At 38.0% G+C, this 27891-nt stretch overlaps 1 protein-coding gene across 3 annotated transcripts in view; it reads right to left on the bottom strand.

The window, feature by feature from the left end:
• Klhdc10 (kelch domain containing 10) overlaps window positions 1-27891 on the bottom strand; it is a 53084-nt gene that overhangs the window by 13802 nt on the left and 11391 nt on the right. For 2 of the 3 annotated variants that reach the window (XM_090333291.1, XM_090333292.1), the window contains exon 2: window positions 1374-1595. In XM_090333291.1, the coding sequence (XP_090189417.1) occupies window positions 1374-1595 (222 nt within the window). Of the gene's footprint in view, window positions 1-1373; window positions 1596-19668; window positions 19756-27891 lie in introns of all 3 variants that reach the window. The other variant, XM_090333290.1, reaches the window with a different exon arrangement.

Below are 27891 nucleotides of genomic sequence, written 5' to 3'. Positions count from 1 at the left end.
AGTGCCTTTGTATTCTTTCAATAGCTTTTTGTTTTTTTAACCAGTTCTTTAATTGATATCATATAGTAATCAACAGCCTGGCTATAGAACCAGTATGGGTTGGGTTTAAATTTCATTATCACCTCAGTAAAGCTTGTTAACCTCCCTAACTTAACATTCACAACAACTCTACATGGTGGAAATATTTTTACTATTTTCAGTGTGTGTTTCTGGGAACAAAACCTCCCTAACTTAACATTCACAGCAACTCTACATGGTGGAAATATTTTTACTATCTTCAGTGTGTGTGTGTGTGTGTGTGTGTGTGTGTTTCTGGGAACAAAACCTAGGGTCAAGCTAGGCAAGCACTCTGCCACTAAGACACATTCCCAGCCATCTTCTTCTTTTTTTTTCTTCTCCTCCTCCTCCTCCTCCCTCTTCCTCCTCCCACCCCTCCTCCTCCTCCTCCTTCTCTTCTTCTTTTTTTAGGCTGGGCCTAGGGCTTGAACTCAGAATCTGGGCCCTGTCCCTGAGCCTCTCTGTGCTCAAGGCTAGCACACTACCACTTGAGCCACAACACTTTTCTGTGTATGTGGTGCTGAGGAATCAAACCCAGGGCTTTATGCATGCCAGGCAAGCACTCTACCACTAAGCCCTCCCCATTTGTTTTTTTGGCAGTGCCTAGGGCTTGAACTCAGAGCCTGGGCACTATTCCTGAGCTTCTTTTGCTCAAGGCTAGAGCCATAGCACTACTTCTGGCTTTTTCTGTTTACATGGAACTGAGGAATCAAACCCACAGCTTCATGCATGCTAGACAAGCACTGTACTTCTACCACTAAGCTACCTTCTCAGCCCTTCTTCATGTTTACAGATGATAAAACAGAGGCAGGAAGTGATTTTCCAGGGTTTCCTTTGCAAAGCATGGATTCAATCCCAGGCAATTAGCTGCAGAGCTTGCACCCTTTGCCATCACCCTAGGACCTCTCCTAGCCACAAGTTCTTCATTTGTACAATGGCAATCATAGCATCATAAGGATTAAATAGACAACATTTATAGGAAATAAATGACTCAAGGGCTAGTTATTGTCATTGTCATAACCCTATTTTTTGATCTCTGACTACAGTTTGTCTAGAATATACACAAAAGTTTATATTAAAAACACTTCATTTTAATCAAGTTAAAACTAAAAACTTACCTGACAATCCAATAGTAAACAAATTCAAGACCAAAATGATTCTGGATCACCATATTATATTATCACTATAGTAAAATGCTTATCTAATCAGCTTAAAATGATTACAATATTATAAGCCATTAACAAGGAACTAGTAACAATGAATCTGACCTCTCAAGTAGTTCATAAAGTGAAAAGTCTAGGACTCCTTGAACTTACGTGACATAGATGCCAACTCTCGGGGCATGTAGCCATCAGTGCCCATCTGATGCCAGACGCCTGTTGCAAAATGATACCGCCAAAGCTCCCGGAAGAGAGGGTAGTCTTCATTATCTGGTCCTCCCGATTCATCATAGTCTGGGTTATAACCTCCAAACACATAGAGGTTGGTATTATCTGCCACACAACGATGTCCACTGCGAGCAGGGGGAGGTCGATGGCCTAGAAAAGAAGAGGGCAGGTCTCCACAAGTGGTCCCGCATACTCTCAAACCACATTAATAACAAACCATTTGAGCTTTGAGCTTTAACAGGAAATCAAGGAGGATTCATAACATGGATTGCTTTTTATTTGCCTAGGATACTGCATGCACTCACACATACTAAAGATTTTAAGAAGCTAGTCCCATTTTTATTTTATAGGAATACTTTTAAATTTTAAGGACTATGAATATATTTTTCCCAAGGGAGTCAACATAGCATGATATAACCTCAAGAAAATGGCTGATAACTTGGATTTTCAAGAAATGAAAGAGGAGAGATTTAGTAATTCAAAAACTAACAGGACAAATTTTCTTATTTCTTTGGAGGAGAAAAAAATAGGCAAACCAAATTAAACGGTGAATATCAGAGAACTACATAAATATAATCACAAATGTAAATGAGTAATGTATAAATAAAAACACATACACATAAAGTCTATAATTCTTCCACAATATGTAAGTGTACACTTAAAAGGAAAACTGGTTCTCAAGGGGTCCTAGCAAAATTTCAAATTTAAATACCATTCCAAATCTTTATTTAGCAAAGAAGAGCCTTATATTTATCTCAAAGAGCATGTCTCTCTACTAAAAACATTAAGAAAAGCACTTTATATAATTTAGATTTCAAAGCTTTGTTAAGTGTCCCCTGCCCATCCTGGTGCTAAGAATCAAATCTAGGTCTCACATGTATCCAGCAGGCACTCTGCCATTGAGCTACATCCCAAGCCCCTTCCAAAGTTTACATTACATCAACTAGTTGGTGAAAAATTACTTTGTTATTTTAAAGTAAAAGAACAAAATAAAACCTTACATTATTTGAAGTATTATTATGATTTTTGTACTAGTCTGCACAAACCCTTACATAGCTACCAATGATCATCAACATATATGGTATGGAATAAGATGCTGCTAGGGTTGCCTTGATACCCCAAGGACTGATCTACTTCTTCATTAGTAATACATACTATGATGATGTTAATATTTATGACATTAGAAACCTAAAAGAAACATGTGCTCCACAAATAAACATTCATGACCAACCTAATAAGGTTTTATACCAAAAATAAAATTAGAAAAACCACTTTCTAGGGTACACTTTTAAAATAGAACTCAAAAGAAATTACACACAGAATAGAGCAAATAAAAAAACAAACAACAATGAATCAATGAGTCATCCTGGTCCAAGTCAGTTCCACGATCCTAAAAAGAGTTTGATGGTTCCTTATTGCTGAAGTCCTGGGCCCTGCATTTCGTAGCCCTCCTAGTTGACCCTCTTATCTCTCACATGCACTACCATCTATTAAGTCAGCCTCTCTGCTGACCAAAGGCTAGTCCTTCCTTTACACCTTGGCCTAGAGTTCCTACCCTTAGTCGCCAGTGGGAGAAATTCCTCTAGACCATGCTCATTAATAAAGCCCTATAACCCTTCCAGTTCAGTATTATACTACTCACCAATAAGAGTGATATGTATAATTTGTAAGATGATTGTTCCATAACTATGTAAATATGAGTGAAATATCAGAGAAAGCTCTACTGGTGGGCAAATTTACCAATGTACTGTGATTTATTTACCTGAAATGACGAGCTTTGCCTCTTTCTAGGACTCTGGAAACTCTGAAGAACAATGTGGCAGATCAAGCAAACACTATGTCTGGGTTTGAATCCAAGTTCTCTGTAACTGCTACCTTGAACAAGCCACTAAATTTCATTCACTCTCAGTGTTCTCATCTGCACATGGGGATATTATTACTGTTTTTCACAGATTTACTCCAATTATGTTAAACACACTCAGTAGTTTATCTATTTTCCAGGAGACTATAAGCTATTTGAGGGAAGAGAAATGATCTATATTTGCCTTTCTATATATAACCAAGCCTAGGGAATACAGAAAACATTGAACAAAGTTGAAAATGAACTAATTTGCATTTTTCTATTTCATCAATTTGTTTTCCTTCTCCAAACAGCTAATAAGCTACTCAAGGGCAAAGATCATGTATCACAACTATCCTATATCACAACTATCCTGCATCATCCACAACAGCTTAAAAACAAAACAGGCCTAAAGTTTTATTAACTTTAACCCTAGGTCAAAGTAAACAGTGACAGGAATGACCAAAACATTGCTCAATTCTCTCACTGGCAGCAGTGGATATTGTTATGTTGAAGGGAGATGTAGCTCAGGGGCAGACGGTGTGCTTAGTACATGCAAGGGCTTTGTTTCAATCTCTAGCAATAAGGGGAGAAAGGAGGGAGGGAAAAAGGCAGTAGGGATGGGAATGAACAAGGGTGAGGATTATGAAATATCTTTTTTTTTTTGCCAATCCCAGGGCTTGAGCTCAGGGTCTAAGTGCTGTCCTTGGGTTTTCTCAAGGCTAGAGCTCTAACCACTTGAACCACAGCACCATTTCTGGCTTTTTCTATGTATATGAGTCTTCGTGCTTGCCAGGCGGGCATTCCATCACTAGGCCAAACTCCCGGGCCATGAAATATCGATTTTATTAGTTATTGTAAAGGTGATGTACAGAAGGGTTACAGTTATATAAATCAGGTAATGAGCATATTTCTTTTCTCATTTTCTCCCAGTTTTTTTCCTCCCACCCTCCCTCCCCCATGACATGATCTTTTTCAGCCACAAATGCTTATTCATTAATAAGATAAACCTAAGGCAAGAGAAACACTAATTTGAGGCCAGCTTGGGCTGTATAAGACCTAATTTCAAAAAACAAATTAAAAAATCAAAACAAAAGGGAAACAAACCAAGTATAGTAACACATGCCTATCCCAACACCCAGGAAGCTGTGACAAGAATGTCAAGAGTCTGAACCTAGCCTGACCATATAGTGAGATCCGATCTCATACTAAAATAGAGTTACTATTATCAATAGACATGAACTCTAAAAAAAAAAAAAATCTCTATAATGGTATTTGCTGTACTGCCTGGAGCCAGCAGACTAATTTCAAAGCTGTGTTAGAACAAATAAAAAGAAATACAATATGTTCTACAATTTTTCCTACATGGCTCTACAATAGGGAAAGTGTTATAAGTTTTCCATCAACTATTTGTGTGGCAAATACAACTGATTTACATAGGTACATGCTGAGTCAATTTTATATAAAATTCATTAACTTGTTCACTCATTAAGTAAAAAAAAATTACTGTTTGCCAGCTGTGCACTATGTTAGACTGACTGCCAGGTGTGGGGTTACAATGAGACAATTATTGTCCTCTTGAGCTTATTATATTCTAGCTCCATCCTGTCTAACACAGTAGGCACTAGCCACAGATGGGGTTTTGGGGGGTTTTTTTTGAGGGGAGGGGGTTGGGGCTTGAACTCAGGGCCTGGACTCTGTCCCTCAGCTCTTCAGCTCAAGGCTACGACCCTACCCCTTGAGACTCAGAGCCAATTCCGGTTTTCTAGTGGTTAATTAGATAAGAGGCTCTCAGACTTCGGTGCTGCAGCTGGCTTTGAACTGTGATCCTCAGATCTCAGCCTCCTGAGTATCAGCTAGGATTACAGGTGTGAGCCACTGCCCTGCTCACAGATGGTTTTTCGATACTTAAAATATGGCTGGTCCAAGCTGAGATGTCTCTAAAATGTCAAAAACCAACTGGATTTCAAAAATTCAATTCAAACTCAATAGAAATCTCAAATTATTACTTTTTGTTGTTGTTGTTTTGTGGGTTATGGGGCTTAAACTCTGGGCCTGGGCATTGTCCCTGAGCTGAAGAGCTATCACCTTACCCCTGAGCCACAGCCCACTTCCCATTTTCTAGTCATTAATTGGAGATAATGAGTCTTATGTCCTTTAGTGCCTGGGATGACTTCGAACCTCGATCCTCAGATTTCAGGATCCTGAGTAGCTAGGATTACAGGTATGAGCCACTGTGCCCGGCTTACTTTTTTTTTTTTTTTTGCCAGTCATGAGACTTGAACTCAGGGCCTGAGCACCACTTGTCCTTGGGCTTTTCTCAGGGCTAGACTTTGTCACCTGAACCACAGCACCACTTCCAGCTTTTTCTATGTATGTGGTAGTGAGGAGTCGAACCTGGGTCTTCATGCATGCTAGGCAAGCAATCTACCACTAGGCCAACCTCTCAGCCCCTCAAATTACTACTTTTTAAGACTGATTATTTGAATATGTCCATAAAATTATAGACATGATACTTTATCGTAAATAAATAATAATATATCATTTATATATAATAAAATATATAAAATATTACCTATATAAATTATATGAATATTAACTTCAGTTTTTTATCTTTTTTAATATAGCTACTACAAAACTTTCCATTCTGCCAGGCATTGGTAGCTCATTCCTGTAACCCTAGCTACTCAGGAAGCTAAAATCTGAGGATGATTGTTCAAAGCCAGCCCAGGCAGAAAAGTCCCCATGAGAATCTTATCTCCACTAAGCCACTCAAAAACTGGAAGTGGAATTGTGGCTCAAAATGGTGATAGCCTTGAGCAAAATAGCTCAGGGACAGTCCCCAGGCCTTGAGTTCAAGCCCCATAACTGATCAAAAAATAGAAATAAACAAAACTTTCAATTCTATGCTTTCAGACAGAAGTGTGGCCTACTGATTGAGTGCCTGACTAGCATGCATGAAGCCCAGTGTTCAATTCCTTGGTACCACATATACAAAAAAAAACTGTAAGTGGTGCTAAGGCTCAAGTGGTAGAGTGCTAGCCTTGACAAAGCTCAAGGGACAGTGTCCAGGCTCTGAGCTCAAGCCCTGGCAAAAAAAAAAAAAAAAAGTGTATCAGTTCTATGCTTCACATACTATTTCAGTCAGACAGTGATGATCTAACCAACTTCTGTCTTGTTAATAATCTCATAACTGATGCAAACTAAATGACTAGATAAAAGAATCTGATTTTTGTTTGATAAATATTAAATAACCTAGCTGGGCACTGGTGCCTCATACTATAATCCTAGCTACTTGGGAGGCAGAGACTGGAGGGTCACAGTTCAAGGCCAGCCTGAGCATCAAAGTTTGAAAAACTCCATCTCAACCAATGGCTGAGCAAGGTCAGGTGGGGACAGGAGTGGAAAACTGGAAGAGAACAAAGGAAGGGATGACATTTTCCAAAAAGAAATATACTCTTTACCTGATGTATGAAACAGCAATTCCTCTGTACATCACCTTTATAATAATAAAAAAATTAAATAACCAAGTAAGCCCAAAGGGAGTGGCATAATACCTCGAGTTGGAAAGCACCTGCTTAACAGGCACAAAGACCCTAAGTTCAAATTACTGTGCCATCAAAACAAAAACATCAGCACAAAAATGGGCTACAGGGGTGGGTGGAGGGAAACAGGGCAAAAACATGAGAAGGGGTATCAATGTGTGAGAAGCAATGCCTACTACCTGATGAACGTAACTGTAACCCCTCTATAAATTATCCCAATAAAATAAAAAATTTTAAAAATGGGCTGGAGATGTAGCTCAGTTGTAGAGTTCCTAGCAAGCACAAGGTAAACACACACACACACACACACACACACACCCCTACGCACATTCTCCCTCTCTTTCTTCTCCCTCCCCCTTTCCCTACTCCTGTCTCTCCATCCTGAAAGGAACCTTACAGCAGGAAGTCAGGGGTAACTTTACTTCCCTTTCTCTCTCAGTCAGGAACTACAGATTTCTTTCTCATATTTATAGCCCAAGAGTGACTAATATATTAGGAACCCATTCCATTTTGAATAAATCATGGGAAATTGCAGGGGTAAATGCTATGGAAACTAAGCATTAATTTCCATGATATAGAATATAGCACACGCTCTCAACCTTGACAAAATGAAATTGGGTTTTAGTCTAAAGTAGCTTTCTGAATCCTTTTCCCAAATCTCCATGTAGAAATCTCTTTTCTTATAATTACTTATGCTAATAAAACTCTCCACAGAATTGGTTTATCTGGTTCTGGACTTCCATTAGAAATGCAGAAGTAAAAAAGGAAAACTGGACCTATTAGAGGTAAATATTTTTTATTAGCTATACAGGAGAGACTTCCCTGTGACATTTGCATACATGTACACAAAGTATTCCAATCAATCTCTCTCACTCTCCATTACCCTACCCCTTACTAATACAATTTCAACAAGTTTCACTGTTCTATTTTCATGCATGCCAATAATCTACTTCAGCTACATTTTCTTTCACCCTCGCTAGCCCAGCCCCCTCACTAGTACCTCTTTATGATGTTTTCATCTAGAGTTGCAGTGTATCTCAAACTTATTCACTATTTTTTTTCCTTTTCCCTTTCCATTCTCCTCCTAAGAAGCCCTTTAGCTAAAACTTAAAGTTCTATGTTTAACCACACATATAATATGCATACAGGTCTAGCTTCTACATACAGGCTAAAATATTTTGGTTTTTTGAGCATGGTCTGTTTCACTCAATATGATATCCTCCAATTCTATCTACTCTACTGAAAATGAGTTTATTTTCTTTATGATTACATAATACTCCAAAGAGAGATAGACAGAGACAGAGAGACACAGAGAGAGAGACAGAGACAGACAGAGAGACAAAGTCAACTTTATCCACTCATCTGTACTGGGTACCTCAGCTGACTCCATTGGTTTGATACTGTGAACAGTGTTGTAATAAACATAGGAGTGCAGATTATCTTTTTTGTATACTGATTTACTCTCCTTGTAGAAATAAACTCTTAATATCCAGAAAGGTCCATATGGCTAGGGGATATGTGCCACTGATATCTGAGTCATCTTCTCTTTCAAATCACAATACATGCTCTTGATACCAAGGAGTAAGTAGGGAAACAGGTTTTAATTTCTAGTCCAAAGACCAAAAGAAACTACCTGATTTAATGTAACAGATAATTAGGTTCTTTTCAATGTTTCCATTAGTACAAATAACACTGCTAAGAAATTCTTCTATATATTCATATGTAAATGTATGAGTCTGTCTGAACAAATTTCTGAGTCAAAGGAACACACATTTAAAATGGATACAGATAAAATATTGTACAGAGCTCCAAAGAATCTGGGCCAGTTTGTAATTCCACGTAAGTATAAGAAAAGTATTTCTTCTCTCCCTCCTTTTCTTATCTGTGTCTCTTTTTCTTTCAGTTTGTTTCCCAGAAACATGTATGAAGTGACTCTCCTTTTTTCCTTTTTCTTTTTCTGACTTTTTGGAACCAGATCTTGCTGTGTAACCCAAGTTAACCTTAAGCTAGAAATCCTTTAGCTTCGGCCTTTCAAGGGCTGGGATCTCAGACATGAATAATCACGACTTTTTTTGGGGGGGGGGCGGGGAGAGTCAGTCATGGGGCTTGAGCTCTGGGCCTAGGGCACTGTCCCTAAGCTCTTCAGCTCAACACCGGTCACCAGTGCTCTACCACTTGGAGCCACAGCACCACGTCCAGTTTTCTGGTGGTTAACTAGAGATGAGTCTCACAGCTGGCTTTAAACCATGATCCTCAGATCATAACCTCCTGAGTAACTAGGATTACAGGAGTGAGCCACCAGTGCCCAGCCTAAAGGGACTCTGCTTCCTTCTCACTTTAACCTGTTCATTTGTGATCATCTGATGGCTATATTCATCAGATTGATGCCAGGTTAAATTTCATTTCCCTGATCTTATGGGCTAATGGGTCTATTAAGACCATTTGTATTTCTTTTATAATCTGCTTTATCGTGACCTCACTTTTCACCCTGTATACTTTCATACTATCTGAAATTATATTTTAGCAAATAGAGCTCACATCTGTATAGTTTAAAACAAAACAACCCTAAAAGGCCCTTAGTACTCCTAATTTAATTTTAGTTATAGAAATATATGTATAGGGGGTGGAGGGAATGGGTACCAAGACGTGTGAAAGGGTATCAATGTATGTGAATTAATGCACCTTCTATCTGGCAAATATCATGTAACCCTTTTATTAATTACAATAAAAAATTTAAAAAAATAAATATATGTATATGTACATACATATCTATATCCTCCCTTTATATATATTTTTTGTTTTCCTTTGCCAGTCCTGTCTTGAACCTAGGGCCTGAGCAATGTCTCAAGGCTAAAGCTCTACCACTTGAGCCACAGCATCACTTCTGGCTTTTTTCTATGTATTTGGTACTGAGGAATTGAACCTGGGTCTTTGTGAATGCTAAGCAAGCACTCTACCACTAGGCCAAAATCCCAGCCCCAAATTATATTTTATTTTATTTATTTATTTATTTATTTATTTATTTATTTTCTTGCCAGAGTTTGAATTCAGGGCCTGAGCACTGTCCTTGGGGTTTCTCAAGGCTAGAGCTCTACCACTTGAGGTATAGCACAATTTCCAGCTTTTTCTATGTATGTGGTGCCAAGGAGTCAAGCCCAGGTCTTTGTGCATGCTAGGCAAGCACTCTACCACTAGACCAAACTCCCGGCCCCTTATATCCTCCCTTTATATTTTTTAGAAACTCTTCAACAACTATAGTATTCTTAGTGATACCATTATTTAGATGTAACTCTGAGTCTTAGAAGTGTGTTTGCATACTGCTTCTTTTTTTTTTTTTTTGCCAGTCCTGGGCTTGGGCTCAGGGCCTGAGCACTGTCCTTGGACTTTCTCAAGGCTAGAGCTCTGCCACTTGAGCCTCAGCACCACTTCTGACTTTTTTCTATGTATGTGGTACCAAGGAATCGAACCCGGGTCTTTGTGCATGCTAGGCAAGCACTTTAACCACTAGGCCAAACTCCCGGCCTGCATACTGCTTCTTATCCTCTACCTTTCTTCGATACTTTATACTTTCCTGGAAGTACCTCTTCAACTAAATTTCCCCAGAGTTCTTATGTCTTTTGACTCCCTTCTTAAATATTAGTGAGGCTGAGTGCAGAACTTACATTCAAGCACTTACTTATCTTCAAGGAACCCAATGACAGCCTGCTCCTCAATCTTTTTTTTTTTTTTTTTGCCAATCAGGGGCTTTAACTCAGGGCCTGAGCACTGTCCCTGGACTTACCTCAAGGGTAGAGCTCTACTACTTGAGCCACAGCACCACTTCCAACTTTTTTTCTGTGTGTGGTACCAAGGAATCCAACTTGGGTCTTTGTGCACACTAGGCAAGCACTCTACCACTAGGCCAAACTTCCAACCCCCATCTTACGTTTTTCTATACAACATCTGTTCTACCTCTAGACTCATAAATATTTCGGTAACATACAAGAAGGCACTTTTTGTTTGTTTCTGAATTTTTTCCAACTGCAGCCCTTGTAAATGAAAACTCAAACATCTTTCTCCAGTAAGGGAAACAAGTCTTTATTTTTTATTTTTTATTTTTATTTTTTTTGCCAGTCCTGGGCTTGGGCTCAGGGCCTGAGCACTGTCCTTGGACTTTCTCAAGGATAGCACTCTACCACTTGAGCCTCAACACCACTTCCGGCTTTTTGCTATGTATGTGGTACTGAGGAATCAAATCCGGGTCTTCGTGCGTGCTAGGCAAGCACTCTACCACTAGGCCAAACTCCCGGCCCCTATTTTTTCCCTTCTATACTCTGCTCTCTCCTTCTATAACTTCTAATAAGTTGATAGGGAATCACTAAAGATCTATGCTCAAAGCATGGTTTTCCTCATAGATTTTCTGTTGATCTTTTTATTTCATGGCTCCGCTTATTTCTTCTACCTTAATTTCACAAATAAACTCTATGTAAAACTATTATTTAACTTTCAAATGAGCTTTTATTTCAGCAATCAATTGTTAACTGTAGAAATACCTTGTTGATCATTATCTTAATATATATACATATATATGGCACCTTCTTATGTTGCCTTAGCTGGTCTTGAACTCCTAGACTCAAACAATCCTTCTACCTTTATCTCATAAGCACCTAGGACCATGGGTAGACCAAAGCATTTAGTACTTTTATCTAGGCAGCTAGACTTATACAATTCACTCCTGGCTCTGTGAGCATTCACGATTAGAGCATCATAGTGTTCCACAGTGCTGTCTCTACCATAGGCAACTGTGATATATGTTCATCTTGGCACCCTCTTCCAAGTTTAGTTTCCCTCAAACATCTGGCAAAATTTGATCACCCATCCATATTAATAAAATGGAAGTACTACATTGATTATACTTCTTTTAAAAAAATTCATATTTCCTTAACAGTTGTATTACTCTGTCTCTAAAACCTCCAAATGAGAAGCCCTCTTGTGGGTGTCTGCAGGTTAAATAGGGCACTGTCAGATAGGTTTCACTTTACAAGTATAAAAAGAAAAGCACTTATCCAGACTTTCTCTGATTTATTGTTTCTGGGTCCTTATTAAGAAAGTTTCGACCTGTGCCAAGGAGACCTAGTGTATCTCCTATTCCTTCTTGTAAAGTTTTCAGTGTATCTACTTTTACCTCCAGGTCTTTGATCCATTTGGAGTTAATCCTGGTACAGGGTGACAAAGAAGGATCCAACTTTATTTTCTGCAGGTGTTTAACCAGTTCTGCCAGCACTACTTGTTGAAGAGGCTGTCTTTATTCCATTCTATTTTTTTGCCTCCCTTATCAAAGATTAGGTGGCCAGAGATCTGTGGGTTAATATCTGGGTCCTCAATTCTATTCCATTGGTCTTCAGGCATGTTCTTGTGCCAGTACTAAGCTGTTTTGGTCACTATAGCTCCTTAATGTACTATGCTATCTCTCATCTCTGTCTCTTGGTTGTCTCATATTGTTACAGTATTTTACCTTATTATCTGATATATTGTGTGTATGCTTATTTAGTTATTTGAAATAGGATAGGGAAGGCGGGGAAAACAAGATGAGGGACGGGGTGGGGAGAGGGAAATGGGGACCAAGACATGAGAAAAGGTATCCATGTTTGTGAAGTAATGCACCTTCTATCTGGTGAATATAATGTAACCCTTCTATTAATTACAATAAAAATATATGAAAAAAAGAAAAGTAATTTCTCCTTATTACTGCTAAAGTAAAGCACATCTTATTTTGATGGTATGGTCTTTGATATATGGAGAACTCTTTCTACTCTTCCCACTCTACTCTCCTTATCCAGTCTCTGGTGGGCATTAATTAACAAAGGCACTAAGTGGTGTGGTCTCCGTGTTTACCAAGACTGTCCAACCTTCCTCAAGACAAATGCCCTAGGTTGACTAGACCTTGTTCTCACAGATTCACCCCTGGAACTAATGTTATGGCCATAGCCCTTTATATGAAGGAAGGAAGGGGAGACATAGGGAAAGGAACTGTTTCACAGGCAGTTTTTTATTTAATTGCCCTGAGTTCCATCTTCCCCCAGACCTGCTGTCTCTAGTCTGCTGCTCAAAGCTTAAAAGCTTCGAGAAAAATCCCTACTAAGAAACTTTCCGACTTAGAAAAAATCATATTAAGTGAAGTGAGCCAGACTCAAAGGAACTTAGGCTCAATGGCTTCCCTCATTTGTCATAATCAGTAGAAACCTTGGGCTCTACTAGCAGAGATCTGCAATAGAGCAAAATCTTGATACATAAGGCCATATAGTATGAAGCTAATTGAAAGGACCTCCAGGATATTGTTGTCCTTTAATATACTACGTTGTCTCTCATCTCCTTTGCTGTCCCTTGGTTATCTCATATTGTTATAGTATCTCACATTGTTATCTGATATATTGAATTTATTTGTATTTGGTTATTTGAAATTTGATAGGGAAGGGGGGAAAACCAAGACGAGTGCGGGGTATGGGGGGGAGGGTAATGGGTACCAAGACATGTGAAAGGGTATCAATGTATGTGAATTAATGCACCTTCTATCTGGCAAATATCATGTAACCCTTTTACTAATTACAATAAAAAAATTTAATTAAATTAAATAAAAAAAAGAAACTTTCCTTAATGTGGCAGGAGCTAGACTACATTTATTCAGTATGGTTTCTCATCCAATATGGTTCTAATTGTTTTTGATTGCACTGAAAATTTTCAAAATCCTGGTGTTATTATAATAACAATAGCAGCTAACATTAATTCAACATTTGCTAAATGTAAAATACTCTTAAGGGCTTTGCACACATTGTTTCTCTGAATCTTCATAATAATTTGATAAGATAGGTACTATTATCACATCCTAATTTTACAAATAAGGAAAGTGAGATTTAAAAAAGAAAAGATCAAGCAACTTGCCCAAGGTTACCCAATTGACAAATGGCAGAGCCTGAATTCAGACATCTCCTTTTTCTGTGTGTTGTCTTTGTCTGTTTTGTCATTTTCATTGCTATCTGATAAGTAGAGAAAGTTAAATGAGTACTTCCAGTTCCCTACTCCATGATGGAAACTCACTGGTTTCAGAATACCACAATTTTTTTTTGTTCAGTCCTAGGACTTGAACTCAGGGCCTGGGTACTGCTCTTAGGCTTTCTCAAGGCTAGCACTCTACCACTTGAGTCACAGCACCACTTCTGGCTTTTTCTGTATATGTGGTACCAAGGAATCGAACCCAAGGCTTTGTGTACCCTGGGCATGCACTCTATTACTAGGCCACACTCCTGGCCCCATCACACTTTTTTTTTTAATTTATTTTTATTTATTTATTTATTTATTGCCAGTCCTGGGCTTGAGCTCAGGGCCTGAGCACTGTCCTTGGATTTTTCTCAAGGCTAGAACTCTACCACTTGAGCCTCAGCACCACTTCTGGCTTTTTCAAGTATGTGGTACCAAGGAATTGAACCTGGGTCTTCGTGCATGCTAGGCAAGCACTCTACCACTATGCCAAACTCCCGGCCCCCACTTTTTTTTTTTCCAGATTTTAAAAATTTATTAAGTCTTCTCAAGCATAGACATGCTACCTAAATGAACTATTTGCTTTTTTTTTCCTTTGCCAGTCTTGGGCTTAAGCTCAGGGTCTGCGCACTGTCCTCGGGCTTTCTCAAGGCTAGAGCTCTACCACTGGAGTCTCAGCACCAGTTTCAGCTTTTTCTATGCATGTGGTACTGGGGAATTGAACCTGGGCCTTCGAGAATGCTAGACAAGTACTCTACCATTAGCCCAAACTCCCAGCCCGAAATCAACATATTTTAAAAAAACAAAATGCACAAGCTGTGCCTTCTCTGTTAGTTAATGATGTTACATTTCTCTTGGTTTTTTTTTTTTTTTTTTTTTTTTTTTTAAGCCAGTTGTAGGGCCTTAACTCTGAGCCTGTGTGCGGTCCCTGAGCAATTTTTGCTCAAAGCTAGCACTCTGCCACTTTGAGCCACAGTACTACTTCCAGTTTTCTGGTGGTTTCTAGCCTGGGTTGGCTTTGAACCATGATCCTCGGATCTCAGCCTCTTGAGTAGCTAGGATTGCATGAGCCACCAGTACCTGGCTCAATACCACACTTTTAATTGGTAGAAATATCTTTTAAGAAGATGCAGGACCTAGTTAAGAAATCATTTGCAGTTATCAATAGTGATAACATGAAGGACTCCCAATACAAAAGGCTTGAAAGTGCTATTTCAAAAGTATAAATAAGTTAACAAAAAGAAAAAAAAAGAGAGGAAAATACTCAATAAAACATTAAACACATTTTCACATTCTTTGTCAGCATCACTAGAGAGAAACTAAGAATGCACTAAAGTTTTGGAACCATGCTAGTCCAATAGCAGCCTTTTAATAATTCAATATAACTCAAACACATGTAATGTTCCTAACCACATGCATTCTGCTTTGAAGTGAAAGGCACTATCCACTGTTCCTGCCCTTGTGGAGCTCACAATCTAACAGGAAGCACAGACAAGAGAAGAAAGAAACAACTGTAATTACATGTGATAAATGTGGATACCAGTAGGCACACAGAGAATGGTGCCCTCAGAAAGCAGGGGGCACAAGCCTGCCAAAGACATTTCTCTGGCAATAACTGCTAGACTTAATATTAAAGAACCAAAGAGGGTTTTTTTTCCTGGAAATAAATGTTAGATTAAGGATTTATTATTAGTTTGCTGAGATTAAATCAAGTTCATTATCTAGTCTCATATCACCTACCCATCTAACCACTACTGTCCACACAGACAACTGAAATACATTTTTGTCTTCCCTCCTATTCAGTTAGTAATGAAGTCTCATCTAGTCAACATCCTCATATTTCAAACTCATTCTTTACTCTCTGAATAACTACCTTCATTTCAGGCTCCATCATCTCTTACCTTGATATCTGTAATAATAATATATATGATAATAGATAATAGATCAATAATAACATCTTGCAACTGGTCTTCCAGTTAAATCTCTTCCCTAGCTTCAAAAGCAAATCTGGCTGGGCGCCAGTGGCTCATGCCTGTAATCCTAGCTACTCAGGAGGCTGAGAGCTGAGGATTAAGGTTCAAAGCCAGCCTGGGCATGAAAATCCATGAGACTCTTATCTCCAATTAACCACCAGAAAACCAGAGATGGTGCTAAGGTTCAAGAGGTAGAATACTAGCCTTGAGCTGAAGAGCTCAGGGACAGCGCCCAAGCCCAAAGTACAAGCCCCACAACCAACAAAAGAACAAAACAAAAGTAAATCTGATCATGAACACTTGGTACCTTCCCCATCTGGGATCATTAGTTCCTCCTCTTACACACCTGGCTTAACACCCTACGGACCTCTAAGAGCACCATGCCTGGAGCTCAAGGTACTTGATCCCTGCCTGTGGTTTGAGATTCCAGCCCTCACTTGCTAACCTCTAACTAAGTATATCTCTTATGGACAGTCATCCTGAGGTCCACTCCTCTTTTCCCACCTTCCCCCCTGCAAGGTGAGTTGGGAACCTCTCCTCTATGTCACACACCCATGGCACCTCATCGGGATCCTTATCACAAAGAATTAAGCTCAAATATGCTAGAATTGTCTGGTCCTCTACAGCATCATTCCTGGTAGATATTTCAGGAAATACTGAGATAATGAAAGAATGAACAATGAATAAACCAAGATAGCCAAATCTAATAAATGTGACAACCAAAGGAGATGATGGGGAGGACAGAACACACGAGCAAAACCCACCTTCACTGGGTGGAAAGAAAGAAGCTAGTGAAGGAAACAATGAACAACTAAAGAGGCAAAAGAAAACATCTAGGATCCTATACAGTACTTCATTCCAGTAGTAGAGAAAATTTACTAAGGTATACGTGGGTCAACAGCTGCATATACTCCAAACTGGTCAAAGATGGTGAGAAGACAGGACCTAGTGGTGATCTTAAAAATGCTACTACTGACTGCAGCTGTACCACACTCTTCTCAGAATTGTTTATGACCAGCTTTTCTAGCCATTGTTTAAATTAGGGCTTACAAGTAACCAATGGTATAAAACTTACCTGTATAATCTTTTTTGCCTATGATTAGAAAATTTAAATATAAAGACTATATAAAAGAAAACAAAAATCTCACCATCCAGATATAACCACTTGTTTCGCTATTGCCCTTGTTTTTAAAACGTTATTTTTTTACATTTTATATCCTAATTATTTAATTATTCTTATATTGAGTAAACATAATTAATTATAATAAAAATAATATTAACTATTAGGTACTAAAGTTTTTAATTTATGCCTCCTTCAGACCAAGTTAACTTCTCATTAGAAATCAAGAAATTAGAATTTTTAGTTTATAAATTAGAATAAGGAAATATGGTATAGAATTAGACATGCTTGCTTGGCATGTCTAATTACATGTATACAATGGTTTTCCTGTCACATACTACTAAAATTCTCTCTTAATTTTTATCAGTAATACTATTGATGCTAACAGTAACACACTATCTTTTTTCTTATGTTGGTCTGTTTAGGCCTAGTTTCAGACTTTTCATTCTCTGGAGCTTGGATCTAAATAATCTGGGCACTAGACATAGAATAACTAGCACAGTTGCAGATAAGGGTCTCACAGTCTTTAGTGCCCAGGCTGGCTTTGAACTGCAATCCTTAAGATCTCACCCCTCTGGAGTAGCTAGGATTACAGGCCTGAGCCCCTTCACTCAGCCCTAGGTCTTTGTGTTAATTTCTTCAATCAAAACTATACACATTAGCTTATAAATAATTGAATAAAGTCTAAATTATAAAATTATACATGCTTACCTTACGATTTGTTATAGCTAGAAAAGTAGAATAATACGTCCGTTTTTAATGCTTTTCTAATATATATATATATATTTTTTTTTCATTTCAATATGGATTAGGTATTGACTGAAAATATTAAAGGTGGAAGTAATCTGGTCTTTCTGTAAGGAAGAATCTCATCTTTCTATAATGTAAAAAACCTTTTTGTTGTTTTGATTTTTGGTGCCACTCCTGTGTTTCAACTTGGGGCCTGGGTACTGTCTCTGAGCTTTATTGCTCAAAACTAGTATTCTATACTAGAGCCACCACTCTATTTTGTATTTGCTTTTTGTTTGGTTGGTTGGTTGGTAAACTGAAGAGTCTCATGGACTTTCTTGCTTAGGCAGGCTTCGAACTGCGTTCATCAGAATTACAGGTAGGAGCCACCAGTGCCTGGCATTTTTATGTTTTAGGGGGGCTTTGTTGTTGTTTTGGGGAGGGTTTGTGGATCATAGGGCTTGAACTCGGCCTGGGCACTGTCCCTGTGTTCTTCAGCTCAAGGCTATTGCTCTACCCTTGAGCTAAGCCCCACTTCCCATTTTTCTAGAGGTTAACTGAAGATAAGAGTCTCGATTCTGGGGCCAGGAATTTGGCCTAGTGGTAGAGTGCTTGCCTAGCATGCACAAAGACCCGGGTTCAATTCCTAGGTACCACAAACATAGAAAAAAGTCAGAAGTGGTACTGAGGCTCAAGTGGTAGAGTTCTAGCCTTGAGGAAGTCCAAGGACAGTGCTCAGGCCCTGAGCTCAAGCCCAAGACTGAAAAAAAAAAAAAGTCTCAGATCCTTTTGTGCTGGGATGGCTTTGAACTTTGATCCTCAGATCGCAGCCTCCTGAGTAGCTAGGATTACAGGTGTGAGCCACCACACCCACCTGACTTCATTTTTATGTTTGATACGCTTTGCCAAATTAAATCTGGAAAGGCTATATCAAAGCTCAAGGCTTTTTTTTTTTTTGCCAGTCCTGGGATTGAGCTCAGGGCCTGAGCACTGTCCTTGGGTTTTCTCAAGGCTACCACTTGAGCCACAGCACCACTTCTGACTTTTTCTTTTTTTTTCTTTTTTGCCAGTCCTGGGCTTGGGCTCAGGGCCTGAGCACTGTCCTTGGACTTTCTCAAGGCTTAGCACTCTACCACTTGAGCCTCAGCACCACTTCCAGCTTTTTTCAATGTATGTAGTACCAAGGAATGGAACCCAGGTCTTCGTGCATGCTAGGCAAGCTCTCTATCACTAGGCTAAACTCCCGGCCCACACTTCTGACTTCTTCTATGCATGTGGTTCTGAGGAATTGAACCTGGGTCTTCGTGAATGCTAGGCAAGCACTCTGTCACTAGTATAAAGTCCTGGCCCCAAAGCTCAATACTTTTAAGTTTTCTTTTCCCTTAAATTTGCCAACACTGGGCATTCATATTTTTAGTTTTTGTCAACCTAATAGGTAAAGATTGTTTTTGTTACAACTGTCACATTTATAACATTAGTCTTTGTATTTCTTGGCATTTCTTCTTCATGAGTTGACTATTTAACTTTTTCTAGTGGACATTTGCTTTTAATCTACTGATTTATAAATGTTTTTTATATAATATTTGCTACAGCAAATATTAAATACTTTCCCCTCTTATTTGTGGGTTTTTATTTTATACTACTATACAGATTAATTTTCTATTTCTCCCTTAGAATCGTATCTGTAATCCTATTTTTCCCACTCATATTTTATAAACTATTTAGAATTCTTTCTAATATGTTTACAGTGGAATGCCACTGAAACTGGTGAGATGATTTACCTCTTCCATTTAATAAACATAAGAGATTCTAACTCCCCAAAATTTATCATCACAGTTCCAACAGTCAGTATAAAACATAAGTTTAAAACTAAATTCTAGACTTCTCTTTTTCCAATTTTAGCTATTAAGACAAAGAACAACAGAGTTTTGAGTTTAGAAAATTCATTCAAAATTCCCTTTACCCCATATGAAGCACAGATCTCTTGCTAGTTATCACCCACCTCTCAAAAACCTGTTAGGGATCCTTATGATGGGACAGGACTGAATGAAGCGCCTCCTAACTGGGTCCCATCGTATTTTCTTCTTACCTGTTACCACAATTATCAGCAATAAGTCAGACACATACAAACATGGCAAATAATACATAGTTACTGTATTATAAAGACAGAAAAAACAGGAAACAAAACAATACTTGAATACAGAAAGGAAGTGATGAAAAGTAGCATTTAACTGTTTTGAAAGTAAAAATTAAGTCAATATATAAGCAGCAATGAAGGTTTTCAACTCTTATACCCCAAAATATGAACAACTGTATGCAACTTTTCCCAGGATTCTGATTCACTAGTATGTGTACTCAATAACCACCATTGCCATCTTGTGGCAAAACCACCAGGAGCTTTAGAAACTATTAAAAGCAATTTTTAAGTCACTGAATATCCAAAGTAATAACTAGTTCTTGGTCTCCTCAAGATTTGGCATCTTTTTTTATTAGTTATACAGCAATGGGCACCAGCCTCTAAATACAAAATAAATTGATCTTATTATATGTAAAATTATATGATAACCAAATAAACATTTACTATATGGGCATTTCTATGGGGTGAAGTATTGGACAGTCTTTCCAGGAAGCAAATCAGCTCTAAAGGAACCCCAATTAGAACTGTTTTTCATAGAAGAGAAAAGCAATACAATTAAATGGGGTGATTTTTTTCTCCTCCCCCAAGTTTTGATTTTGCCAAAGACAGTTCTTATCGATAATAAAACAATGTTTTCACAGAGTTTAAAGTTGATGACATAATTGTCATAATATGTCCTAATTGGCATATATTATGTCATAATTCTTTATTTAGTAAAGCACCTAACAAGCCTGGAGTCTCATGCTAGAACCTAGAGCTCCTGCTCTGGTGAACAAGGCAGATGGTGAGGACACTAAAGGAAAATTAAGTGACTGTAGGCCAGGGCCAAAACTTAAACCTAGTCAAATAGTAAGAATTCTTTTTTTCTGCCAAGGGTCAATTAGATATTCATAATATCATTCATTCAAGGGCAATAGAAAATGATCAATATAGGCAGATGGCCAAGGGCAGCCATATCTGTGTCTTATCATTTACAAAGTTATTTCTCCAACCTTAGTCTGTAGGCCAAGAGGATCCTTATCCCTGGCAGCCTTCTTTCTGAAACCATACTTATCCTGTCTCAAATTTTCTACAAAGTGACTGGTTCTCATTTGGGGCAATTAGAAACACATGAAATATTCATCAGCAAGATCTAGTTTGTCTATTAAAGAACTTTTACACTGGGATATACAAACTTTCTTTTTGTTTTTTAGTGCTAATCCTGGGGGCTTGAACTTAAGAGCATGGGTGCTGTCCCTGAGCTAATTTGCTCAAGTCTAGTGCTCTACCCCTTGAGCCATAGTGACACTTCCAGCTTTTCTGGTAGCTAATTGGAGATAAGAGTCTCGTTAGCTTTTCCTGCCCTGGCTAGTTTTGAACCATGATCCTCAGATCTTAGCTTCCTACGTAGTTAGGATTACAGTTATGAGCCTGGTCACAAATTCTGCACTGTCATCTGAACTTGTTTGCTTAATACTGTGGGGAAAAGACACTTGTAAGTTAGAAGAAGAATTGTTTAGCATGCAAAAGGGTTCATCATTTAATCCTCCAAATATTTTAAGTTAGTGGTTCCCAAATGTTGATCTATTGCCCACTGCTAGGCTTAAGTAAAGATTACCAGACCTACACAAAATGAGAAAACTATTCCCTTCAAAGATTTAGCCTTTCCTCTACAGACTAGAATTTTTTTTTTGCCAGTTCTGGGGCTTGAACTCAGGGCCTAAGCACTATCCTTGGGCTTCTCAAGGCTAGCCACTCTATCACTTGATCCACAGCACCACTTCTGGCTTTTTCTGTGTATGTGGTACTGAGGAATCGAACCCAGGGCTTCATGCATGAGAGGCAAACATTGTACCACTAGGCCACACTCCTGGCCCCTAGAACCTTTTTATTATCAAGAATTCTTCATTTTATGAAAGGACTGTGTTAGGAAATGGTGTTACTTTAATATCTTTCCTTAGAAAAAAAAGAACATTTGCAAGCCTATACTTGCCCTAAATATACATGTATACATGTAGACCTAGACCAATTTATCTATCTATATCTTTGTCTATATTGTAGATAGAGCTATATGTCTATATATCTAAATCTACATATACATATTTTTAATTTATGGGTTTATAACACCCAAACTGCTGAAGAAACACTGCTATGAATTAGTAAGATATGTGTTGATGACTCCTGAATACAGTACAAGAAAACCATATTGTCAAAAGATACATAACATTCAAGTCAAAGAAAGTTCCCTTACCCTCAAGCATATATTTTAATTAGGGAGACAAGACAACACAGAAAAACAGTTAGCAATACAACACAGAATATAACAAGTTATTAGCTTAAAATTTGACATTTTTATGTATCAAAAGCATTAAAATGTACATACCCTTCGACCCAGTTATTCCACTTCTAGTGATCTATTCCTAAAGAAATGATCATAGATGCATGGAAAGATGGACTGACAAGGTACTAACTATGGTAGTAATATTTATAATGGTAAAATAAATTAGGAATATTTTCAATGTTCAATGATAGGGAGATAGTTAAGTATGTTAAATAAACATACTTAAATATGTTCATATTCTACAGAACTCTTAAAAGTATGTAAACAGTGTTTGTCAACATGACAAAATGTTTCATAATACATTATAAATGAACAAGTTACAAAATAATATTAAAGTATGATATAATTTTAGTAAAGAAAAATTTTATGTTCATGAAACATACAAGAAAGACATCAAATTTTAATTGTGGTTAGTTATCTTTGGGTGGTTATTATGAATGACTGATTTTTTGGTTTTTCCTTTTATGTTGGTCTGTATTTTCCAAGCTCTCTCATTGAGGAGGCATTATTTTTGGACTGGAAGAAAAACAATACCACATTAAATTTTTCTAAAAGTATAATTTGAACAATACTGGAAAGAAACATACCAAACTGTTAACAGGGATTATGATTGTAGTTGGAGTAATTACAACTTCTGTATTATCCAAAAATTGTATGCCATATTATGTGCCATGTGAAATGTTAACCATTTTAGAATACAATGAGAGAATAACACAGGAAATTAGGACCTAAACCTATAAACAAAGCTCCTTTGGGACTTGCTCAGAGATAGAGCACTTGATCAACACATTCAAAGCCTTAGGTTTGCTCTGCAGAGAGGAATATCTTTTGTTTTCTCAGATCTGTGTCAAACATGTTTGGCATGTTTCTCTCTCAGCAAACACCACTATCTCATGGACACAGACAGGCTAATGTTGAATCCACAGAGGTGACTTGAGGAAGTAGATGACTGAATTCAGAACCCATGTGTTCTTCCTTTACTCAAAGAGCAGGAAACAGACACCAGAAGCACAGTAGTATAACAGTAACAAATATGTATTTTTAAAGAAACATATGCCTTTTTAATTTCACATAAGTAAAAGACATTTCTGCTCTGAACTTTTTGTAAAAATTTTTACATAAATTCAAACTGCTGATTTTCATTAGTGATTGCTTCAAAGGTAATCTTTAAAACGAAAAACATCTTTCCAATGATTTCATCAATTATTTTATTTGCTTTTATTTTCCTTCTTTTTATGAAGTTTTTCACCATACAAATATATAACCATTCACCGAATCAAGATAAAAGCTGAGTGAACAAACCCACCTTCCCCAAAGTCTTATAAATCACTTTTAATTCATTTTTTAAAAATTCATAATTACAGTTCTATACAGCAGGAAAAAAAAAGCTACAGCAAGTTTTGATGGCTTAGTTTAAAATAAGGTAAAGTAAGCCCAGAGAAGACATCAGGAAGAAATGAAATCAGTTTCAAAACATACAGCATGACTGCTTGGGGGAAGCACAGAAGTCGCAGCAGATCGGACACCTAAGACCCACTTTGCTTGTTTAGTCGAGTGTTGTAGAACAGGGGATTTTGCTCCCAGATCGGTACAAGGGCAACAAACAATAGTAGTAAGAGGAATACCAATACTTGGACCACAGAGACCAAACAGAGCCATATGTGGGTATTAATACTTAGGCAGAATAAAGGACAGCTACACACACACACAAAAAATAACATTAGTAACTGGTATACTTCATCTTACCATGCAACAGTGTGTTCTCATCTCTATATATTTTACTAACTATATTTTACTTCCAAGTAAAATATACATCAGAAATTTCATAGTCCAGATCAGGCTTGTATGTGGGCTTATTTTTTAAAGAGAATTTGTTTTATGTGACACCAAGATATGTGTGGTTAGCATAAGATCAATAACATGTCTGATTCAAATTAATTCAATTAACAGTTTGTTGATAAAAAGCATACGGCAAGGAGCTATTCTGGATAAAAAGGGAAACAACTCAAAGAAAAAGCATCATTCCACTCCAAAGATTATTTATAATGTCATTTTTTTGTTAGTCATCACATGTTTCATTTCACTACCTAGTCTTACAGACAATTCAATAATTAAATCTTACATAAAAGCTTGGAGCAATTTTAGTGAGGTATAGTAAATATCAAAAATGATAAATGTGAGATCAGGCTGGATTCTCAATATATCTGAAATCACTGAAGGATTCTGATCTTGGAAACAGTAACAATCACTGTCATACTTTCAAAAAACCCAGTATAAAGGCTTGAACTACAGCAGCAATAGAAAGAACTGAAGGAATAAGGAGCACAGGCACGGGCAGCTGAGTGAAAAGCATGACTTTGAGCCAGGTTGTGGCAGTCACCTACAGGCCCAGCTACTTTAAAAATGCAAGCAGAAGGATCACAAGTTTGAGGACAGCTTACACAAAATTAGTGAGACCGTAGCTCAAAAACAAAATATTGTTTTAAAAAAGGATTAAGAGCCAGGCGGTGTAATCCTAACTACTCAGGAGGCTGAGATCTGAGGATCAAAGGTTCAAAGCCAGGCCCGGCACAAAAAGACCTGAGACTCTAATCTCCAATTAACCTCTAGAAAAAAATGGAAGTGGAGCTTTGGCTCAAGAGTAGGGTGGTAGCCTTGGGCTGAATAGCTCAGGAACATCACCAGGCCCAGGGTAGGACAGTAGCCTTGAGCTGAAGAGCTCAGGAACAGTGCCTAGGCTGAGTTCAAGCCCCATGACCCACAAAAAAAAAGGATTAAGGGCATGGCTTAAGTAGTAGAATACTTGCCTAGCTTGTTAGGGGCACAGGGTTCAATCCTCAAGACCTCAATCCTAGCTGTAATCCTGTAATCCTAGCTGTTCAAGACACTAAATCTAGAAGACTGAAGTTCAAGGCCAGTCCTCAAGCAGAAGAATTCACTAGATTCCACAAAATAACTAGTAAAAGAAGCATAGTTCAAGGGATGAGAGTACCAGCCTATCAAATACAAAGCACTGAGTTCAAATCCCTGACAAAATAAAAACAAAAACAAATAGTACCTACCCTTCACAATGGGTTATAAGTAAATGTTTTTTGTTTTTTTTTTAAATACCTGCTAGCTGAGCACTTGTGGCTCACACTAGAAATCTTACCTAGCTAGTAAGGAGGTAAGATCTAAGGATTCTTCTTTGAAACCTGCCTGGGCAGAAAAGTGTGAGAAACTATCTCCAATTAACCAGCAAAATACTTGGACTAGAGGTGTGGCTCAAGTGGTTAAATCACCAGCCATGAGCAAAAAGTCAAGCAAGATCAAGAAGTCCTGAGTTCAAGCCCTGGTTCCAACATAGAAAAAGTACCTAACATATTCAATAAAACAAAGACAAGTTGGAAAAGAAAGCTGAGTAAAAAAAAGGGAAAATTATGAGTCTAAAGGTTCTGTAACTCGAAGAAAAGGTTGACAGTATTACCATGCATTGCAGCAATATTTAAGAACAGTAAAAACCAATAATAACAATAGAAACCAAAAACAATTTAAAAGTTTATCCATCACTGGGTGGCTGATAAAATCTGTAACATCCATAAAATATAAAATACCTGCAGGCATGAACAAGAATGTGATTAAGTCAACATGTGCTAACAAAGAACAATCCCTCAAATGCATTTTAAGTAAAAAAAAAAAACATTTTTTAACTATTTTTTTGTCTTTTCTTTTTTTTGGCACTGGGGATTGAACCCAGGATGTTGCACTTGCTAGGCAAGCGTTTGCCATTGAGCTACATCCCAGCCCAAGTAGAAAAAAAAAAAATTTAAAGAGAGGTATGAAGGAATATCTTGTTATATTCTAATTTGCTTTGATACGAAGTCTGTATAAAGAAACTCTTAATAGATGACACTTACTGGAAAGAAGATAGGATCTCAAGTGAACAGAGGCTTCTTTTTTTTTTTTTTTTGGTTGGTTGTGGGGTGTGGACCCTGGGCCTGGGCGCTGTCCTTGAGTGCTTCAGCTTAAGGCTACCACCCTACCGCTTGAGCCATAGCCCCACTTCCGGTTTTCTAGTAGTTAACTGGAGGTAAGAGTTTCTTGGTCTTTAGGGCTTTGACTAGTTTTGAACTGTGATTCTCAGATCTCAGCTTCCTGAGCAGCTAGGATTACAGATGTGAGCCACCAAGCCTGGCAAGAGACTTCTTGATACTATCAGATTTTATCACGTCCGTAGAGTTTTTCAGTTTAACTTTTTCTTTTTTTTGGCCAGTCCTGGGCTTGAGGACCTGAGCACTGTCTTTAGGCTTTTCTCAAGGCTACAGCTCTCCCACTTGAACCACAACACCACTTCTGGTTTTTTTCTATTTATGTGGTACTGAGGAATCAAACCCCAGTCTTTGTACATGCTAGGCAAGCACTCTACCACTAGGCTAAAATCCTGGCCCCCAGTTTAAAATTTTAATGAAGAAAAAGCTTTAGGAGTGATCAGGACAAGTTCAGTAAAGAGAAGTCAACTTTTAGGTGCTCTCCGAAGTATTTTCTATCTTGTAAAGATAATGATACTAAGGGTACAAATCCATTAAAATCTTTTTTTTTTTTTTTGGTGGGTCATGGAGCTTGAACTTGGCCTAGGCGGTGTCCCTGAGCTCTTCAGATTAAGGCTACCACCCTACCCTTGGGCCTGAACATTGTCCCTGAGCTCTTCAGCTTGAGGCTACCACCCTACCTTTCAGCCAAGCCAAGAGGTTAATTGGATATAAGAGTCTTAGGTCCTTTTGTGCCCAGGATGGCTTTGAACCTTGATCCTCAGATCTTAGCCTCTTGAGTAGCAAGGATTACAGGTGTGAGCCACTGTGCCCAGCTAAAATCATTTTTCAAAGTAGGGAGTTGGCCTTAAAAATAGTTTAGGAAGAATACAGGCTATTAAAATGACAGTTTGTTTCTAAATTCTACTTTATTGTACCAGTTGGTGATCTGAAATTCTGCATATGTTTTCCCATGCTGTAAATAGTTAGCAGGTCCTGAATCAGCCTCCTAAATCCTATGATGTTCAGTGACAAATTAGAGGGGCCCCAATGTTAGCAAAGGCTGCCATCTTACTTATCTTACTCAAACACTCAGCCATGTCTGACAAGGTGACCTCCCTCCTTTAGATATTTTCTTCTGTTGGTATCCATGACCTTCCTCCTAACTTACTCATCTTGCTTCTCCTTCCCTTCAAAATTTTAAGTCGTAGTCTCTCGCTCAATTTTTTTAAACTTTTCCAAATGGCAAAAGTTGTAAATATCATCTGTATGCTAATAATTCTGAAATTTACATATTGAGACTCCACATGTCCTTCGAGTTTCAGTTATACAAAATCTGCTTCCCCTGTATCCTTTATATGAAGGGTAAGTAGGCATCTCATGCTTAACAAAGCCAAAAGAATTCTTGATTTACTCCCACCATTCTATTCCTTCCAGTCTGTTCCATATCATAACACAATGACACCATCACCCATCTGTTGATCAAGACAAAAACTCAAAAATCATGATGATTCCTCTCATTCTTTCATCTTTCACAGAAAATCATGTTGATGTCGATTTAAAATATATCTCACACTCAAATCACTTTTGACCACAGAATCAGTGTGCCAGTCTAAGCCACCATCTTTTTTTTTTTTGTCAGTCTGCAGCTTGAACTCAGGGCCTACACCCTGCCCTTGGGTTTTTTCCTCAAGGCTAGCGCTCTGCCACTTGAGCCACAGCACGTTTTGGCTTTTTGTGTATATGGTACTAAAGAATCAA

This window comes from Megascapheus bottae, chromosome 5, assembly GCF_031878675.1.
Source record: "Megascapheus bottae isolate mThoBot1 chromosome 5, mThoBot2.hap1, whole genome shotgun sequence".
In the NCBI taxonomy this organism is placed as follows: domain Eukaryota; kingdom Metazoa; phylum Chordata; class Mammalia; order Rodentia; family Geomyidae; genus Megascapheus; species Megascapheus bottae.
Note: the sequence above shows the minus strand (reverse complement) of the source record. Positions and strands in the feature narration are given on the sequence as shown.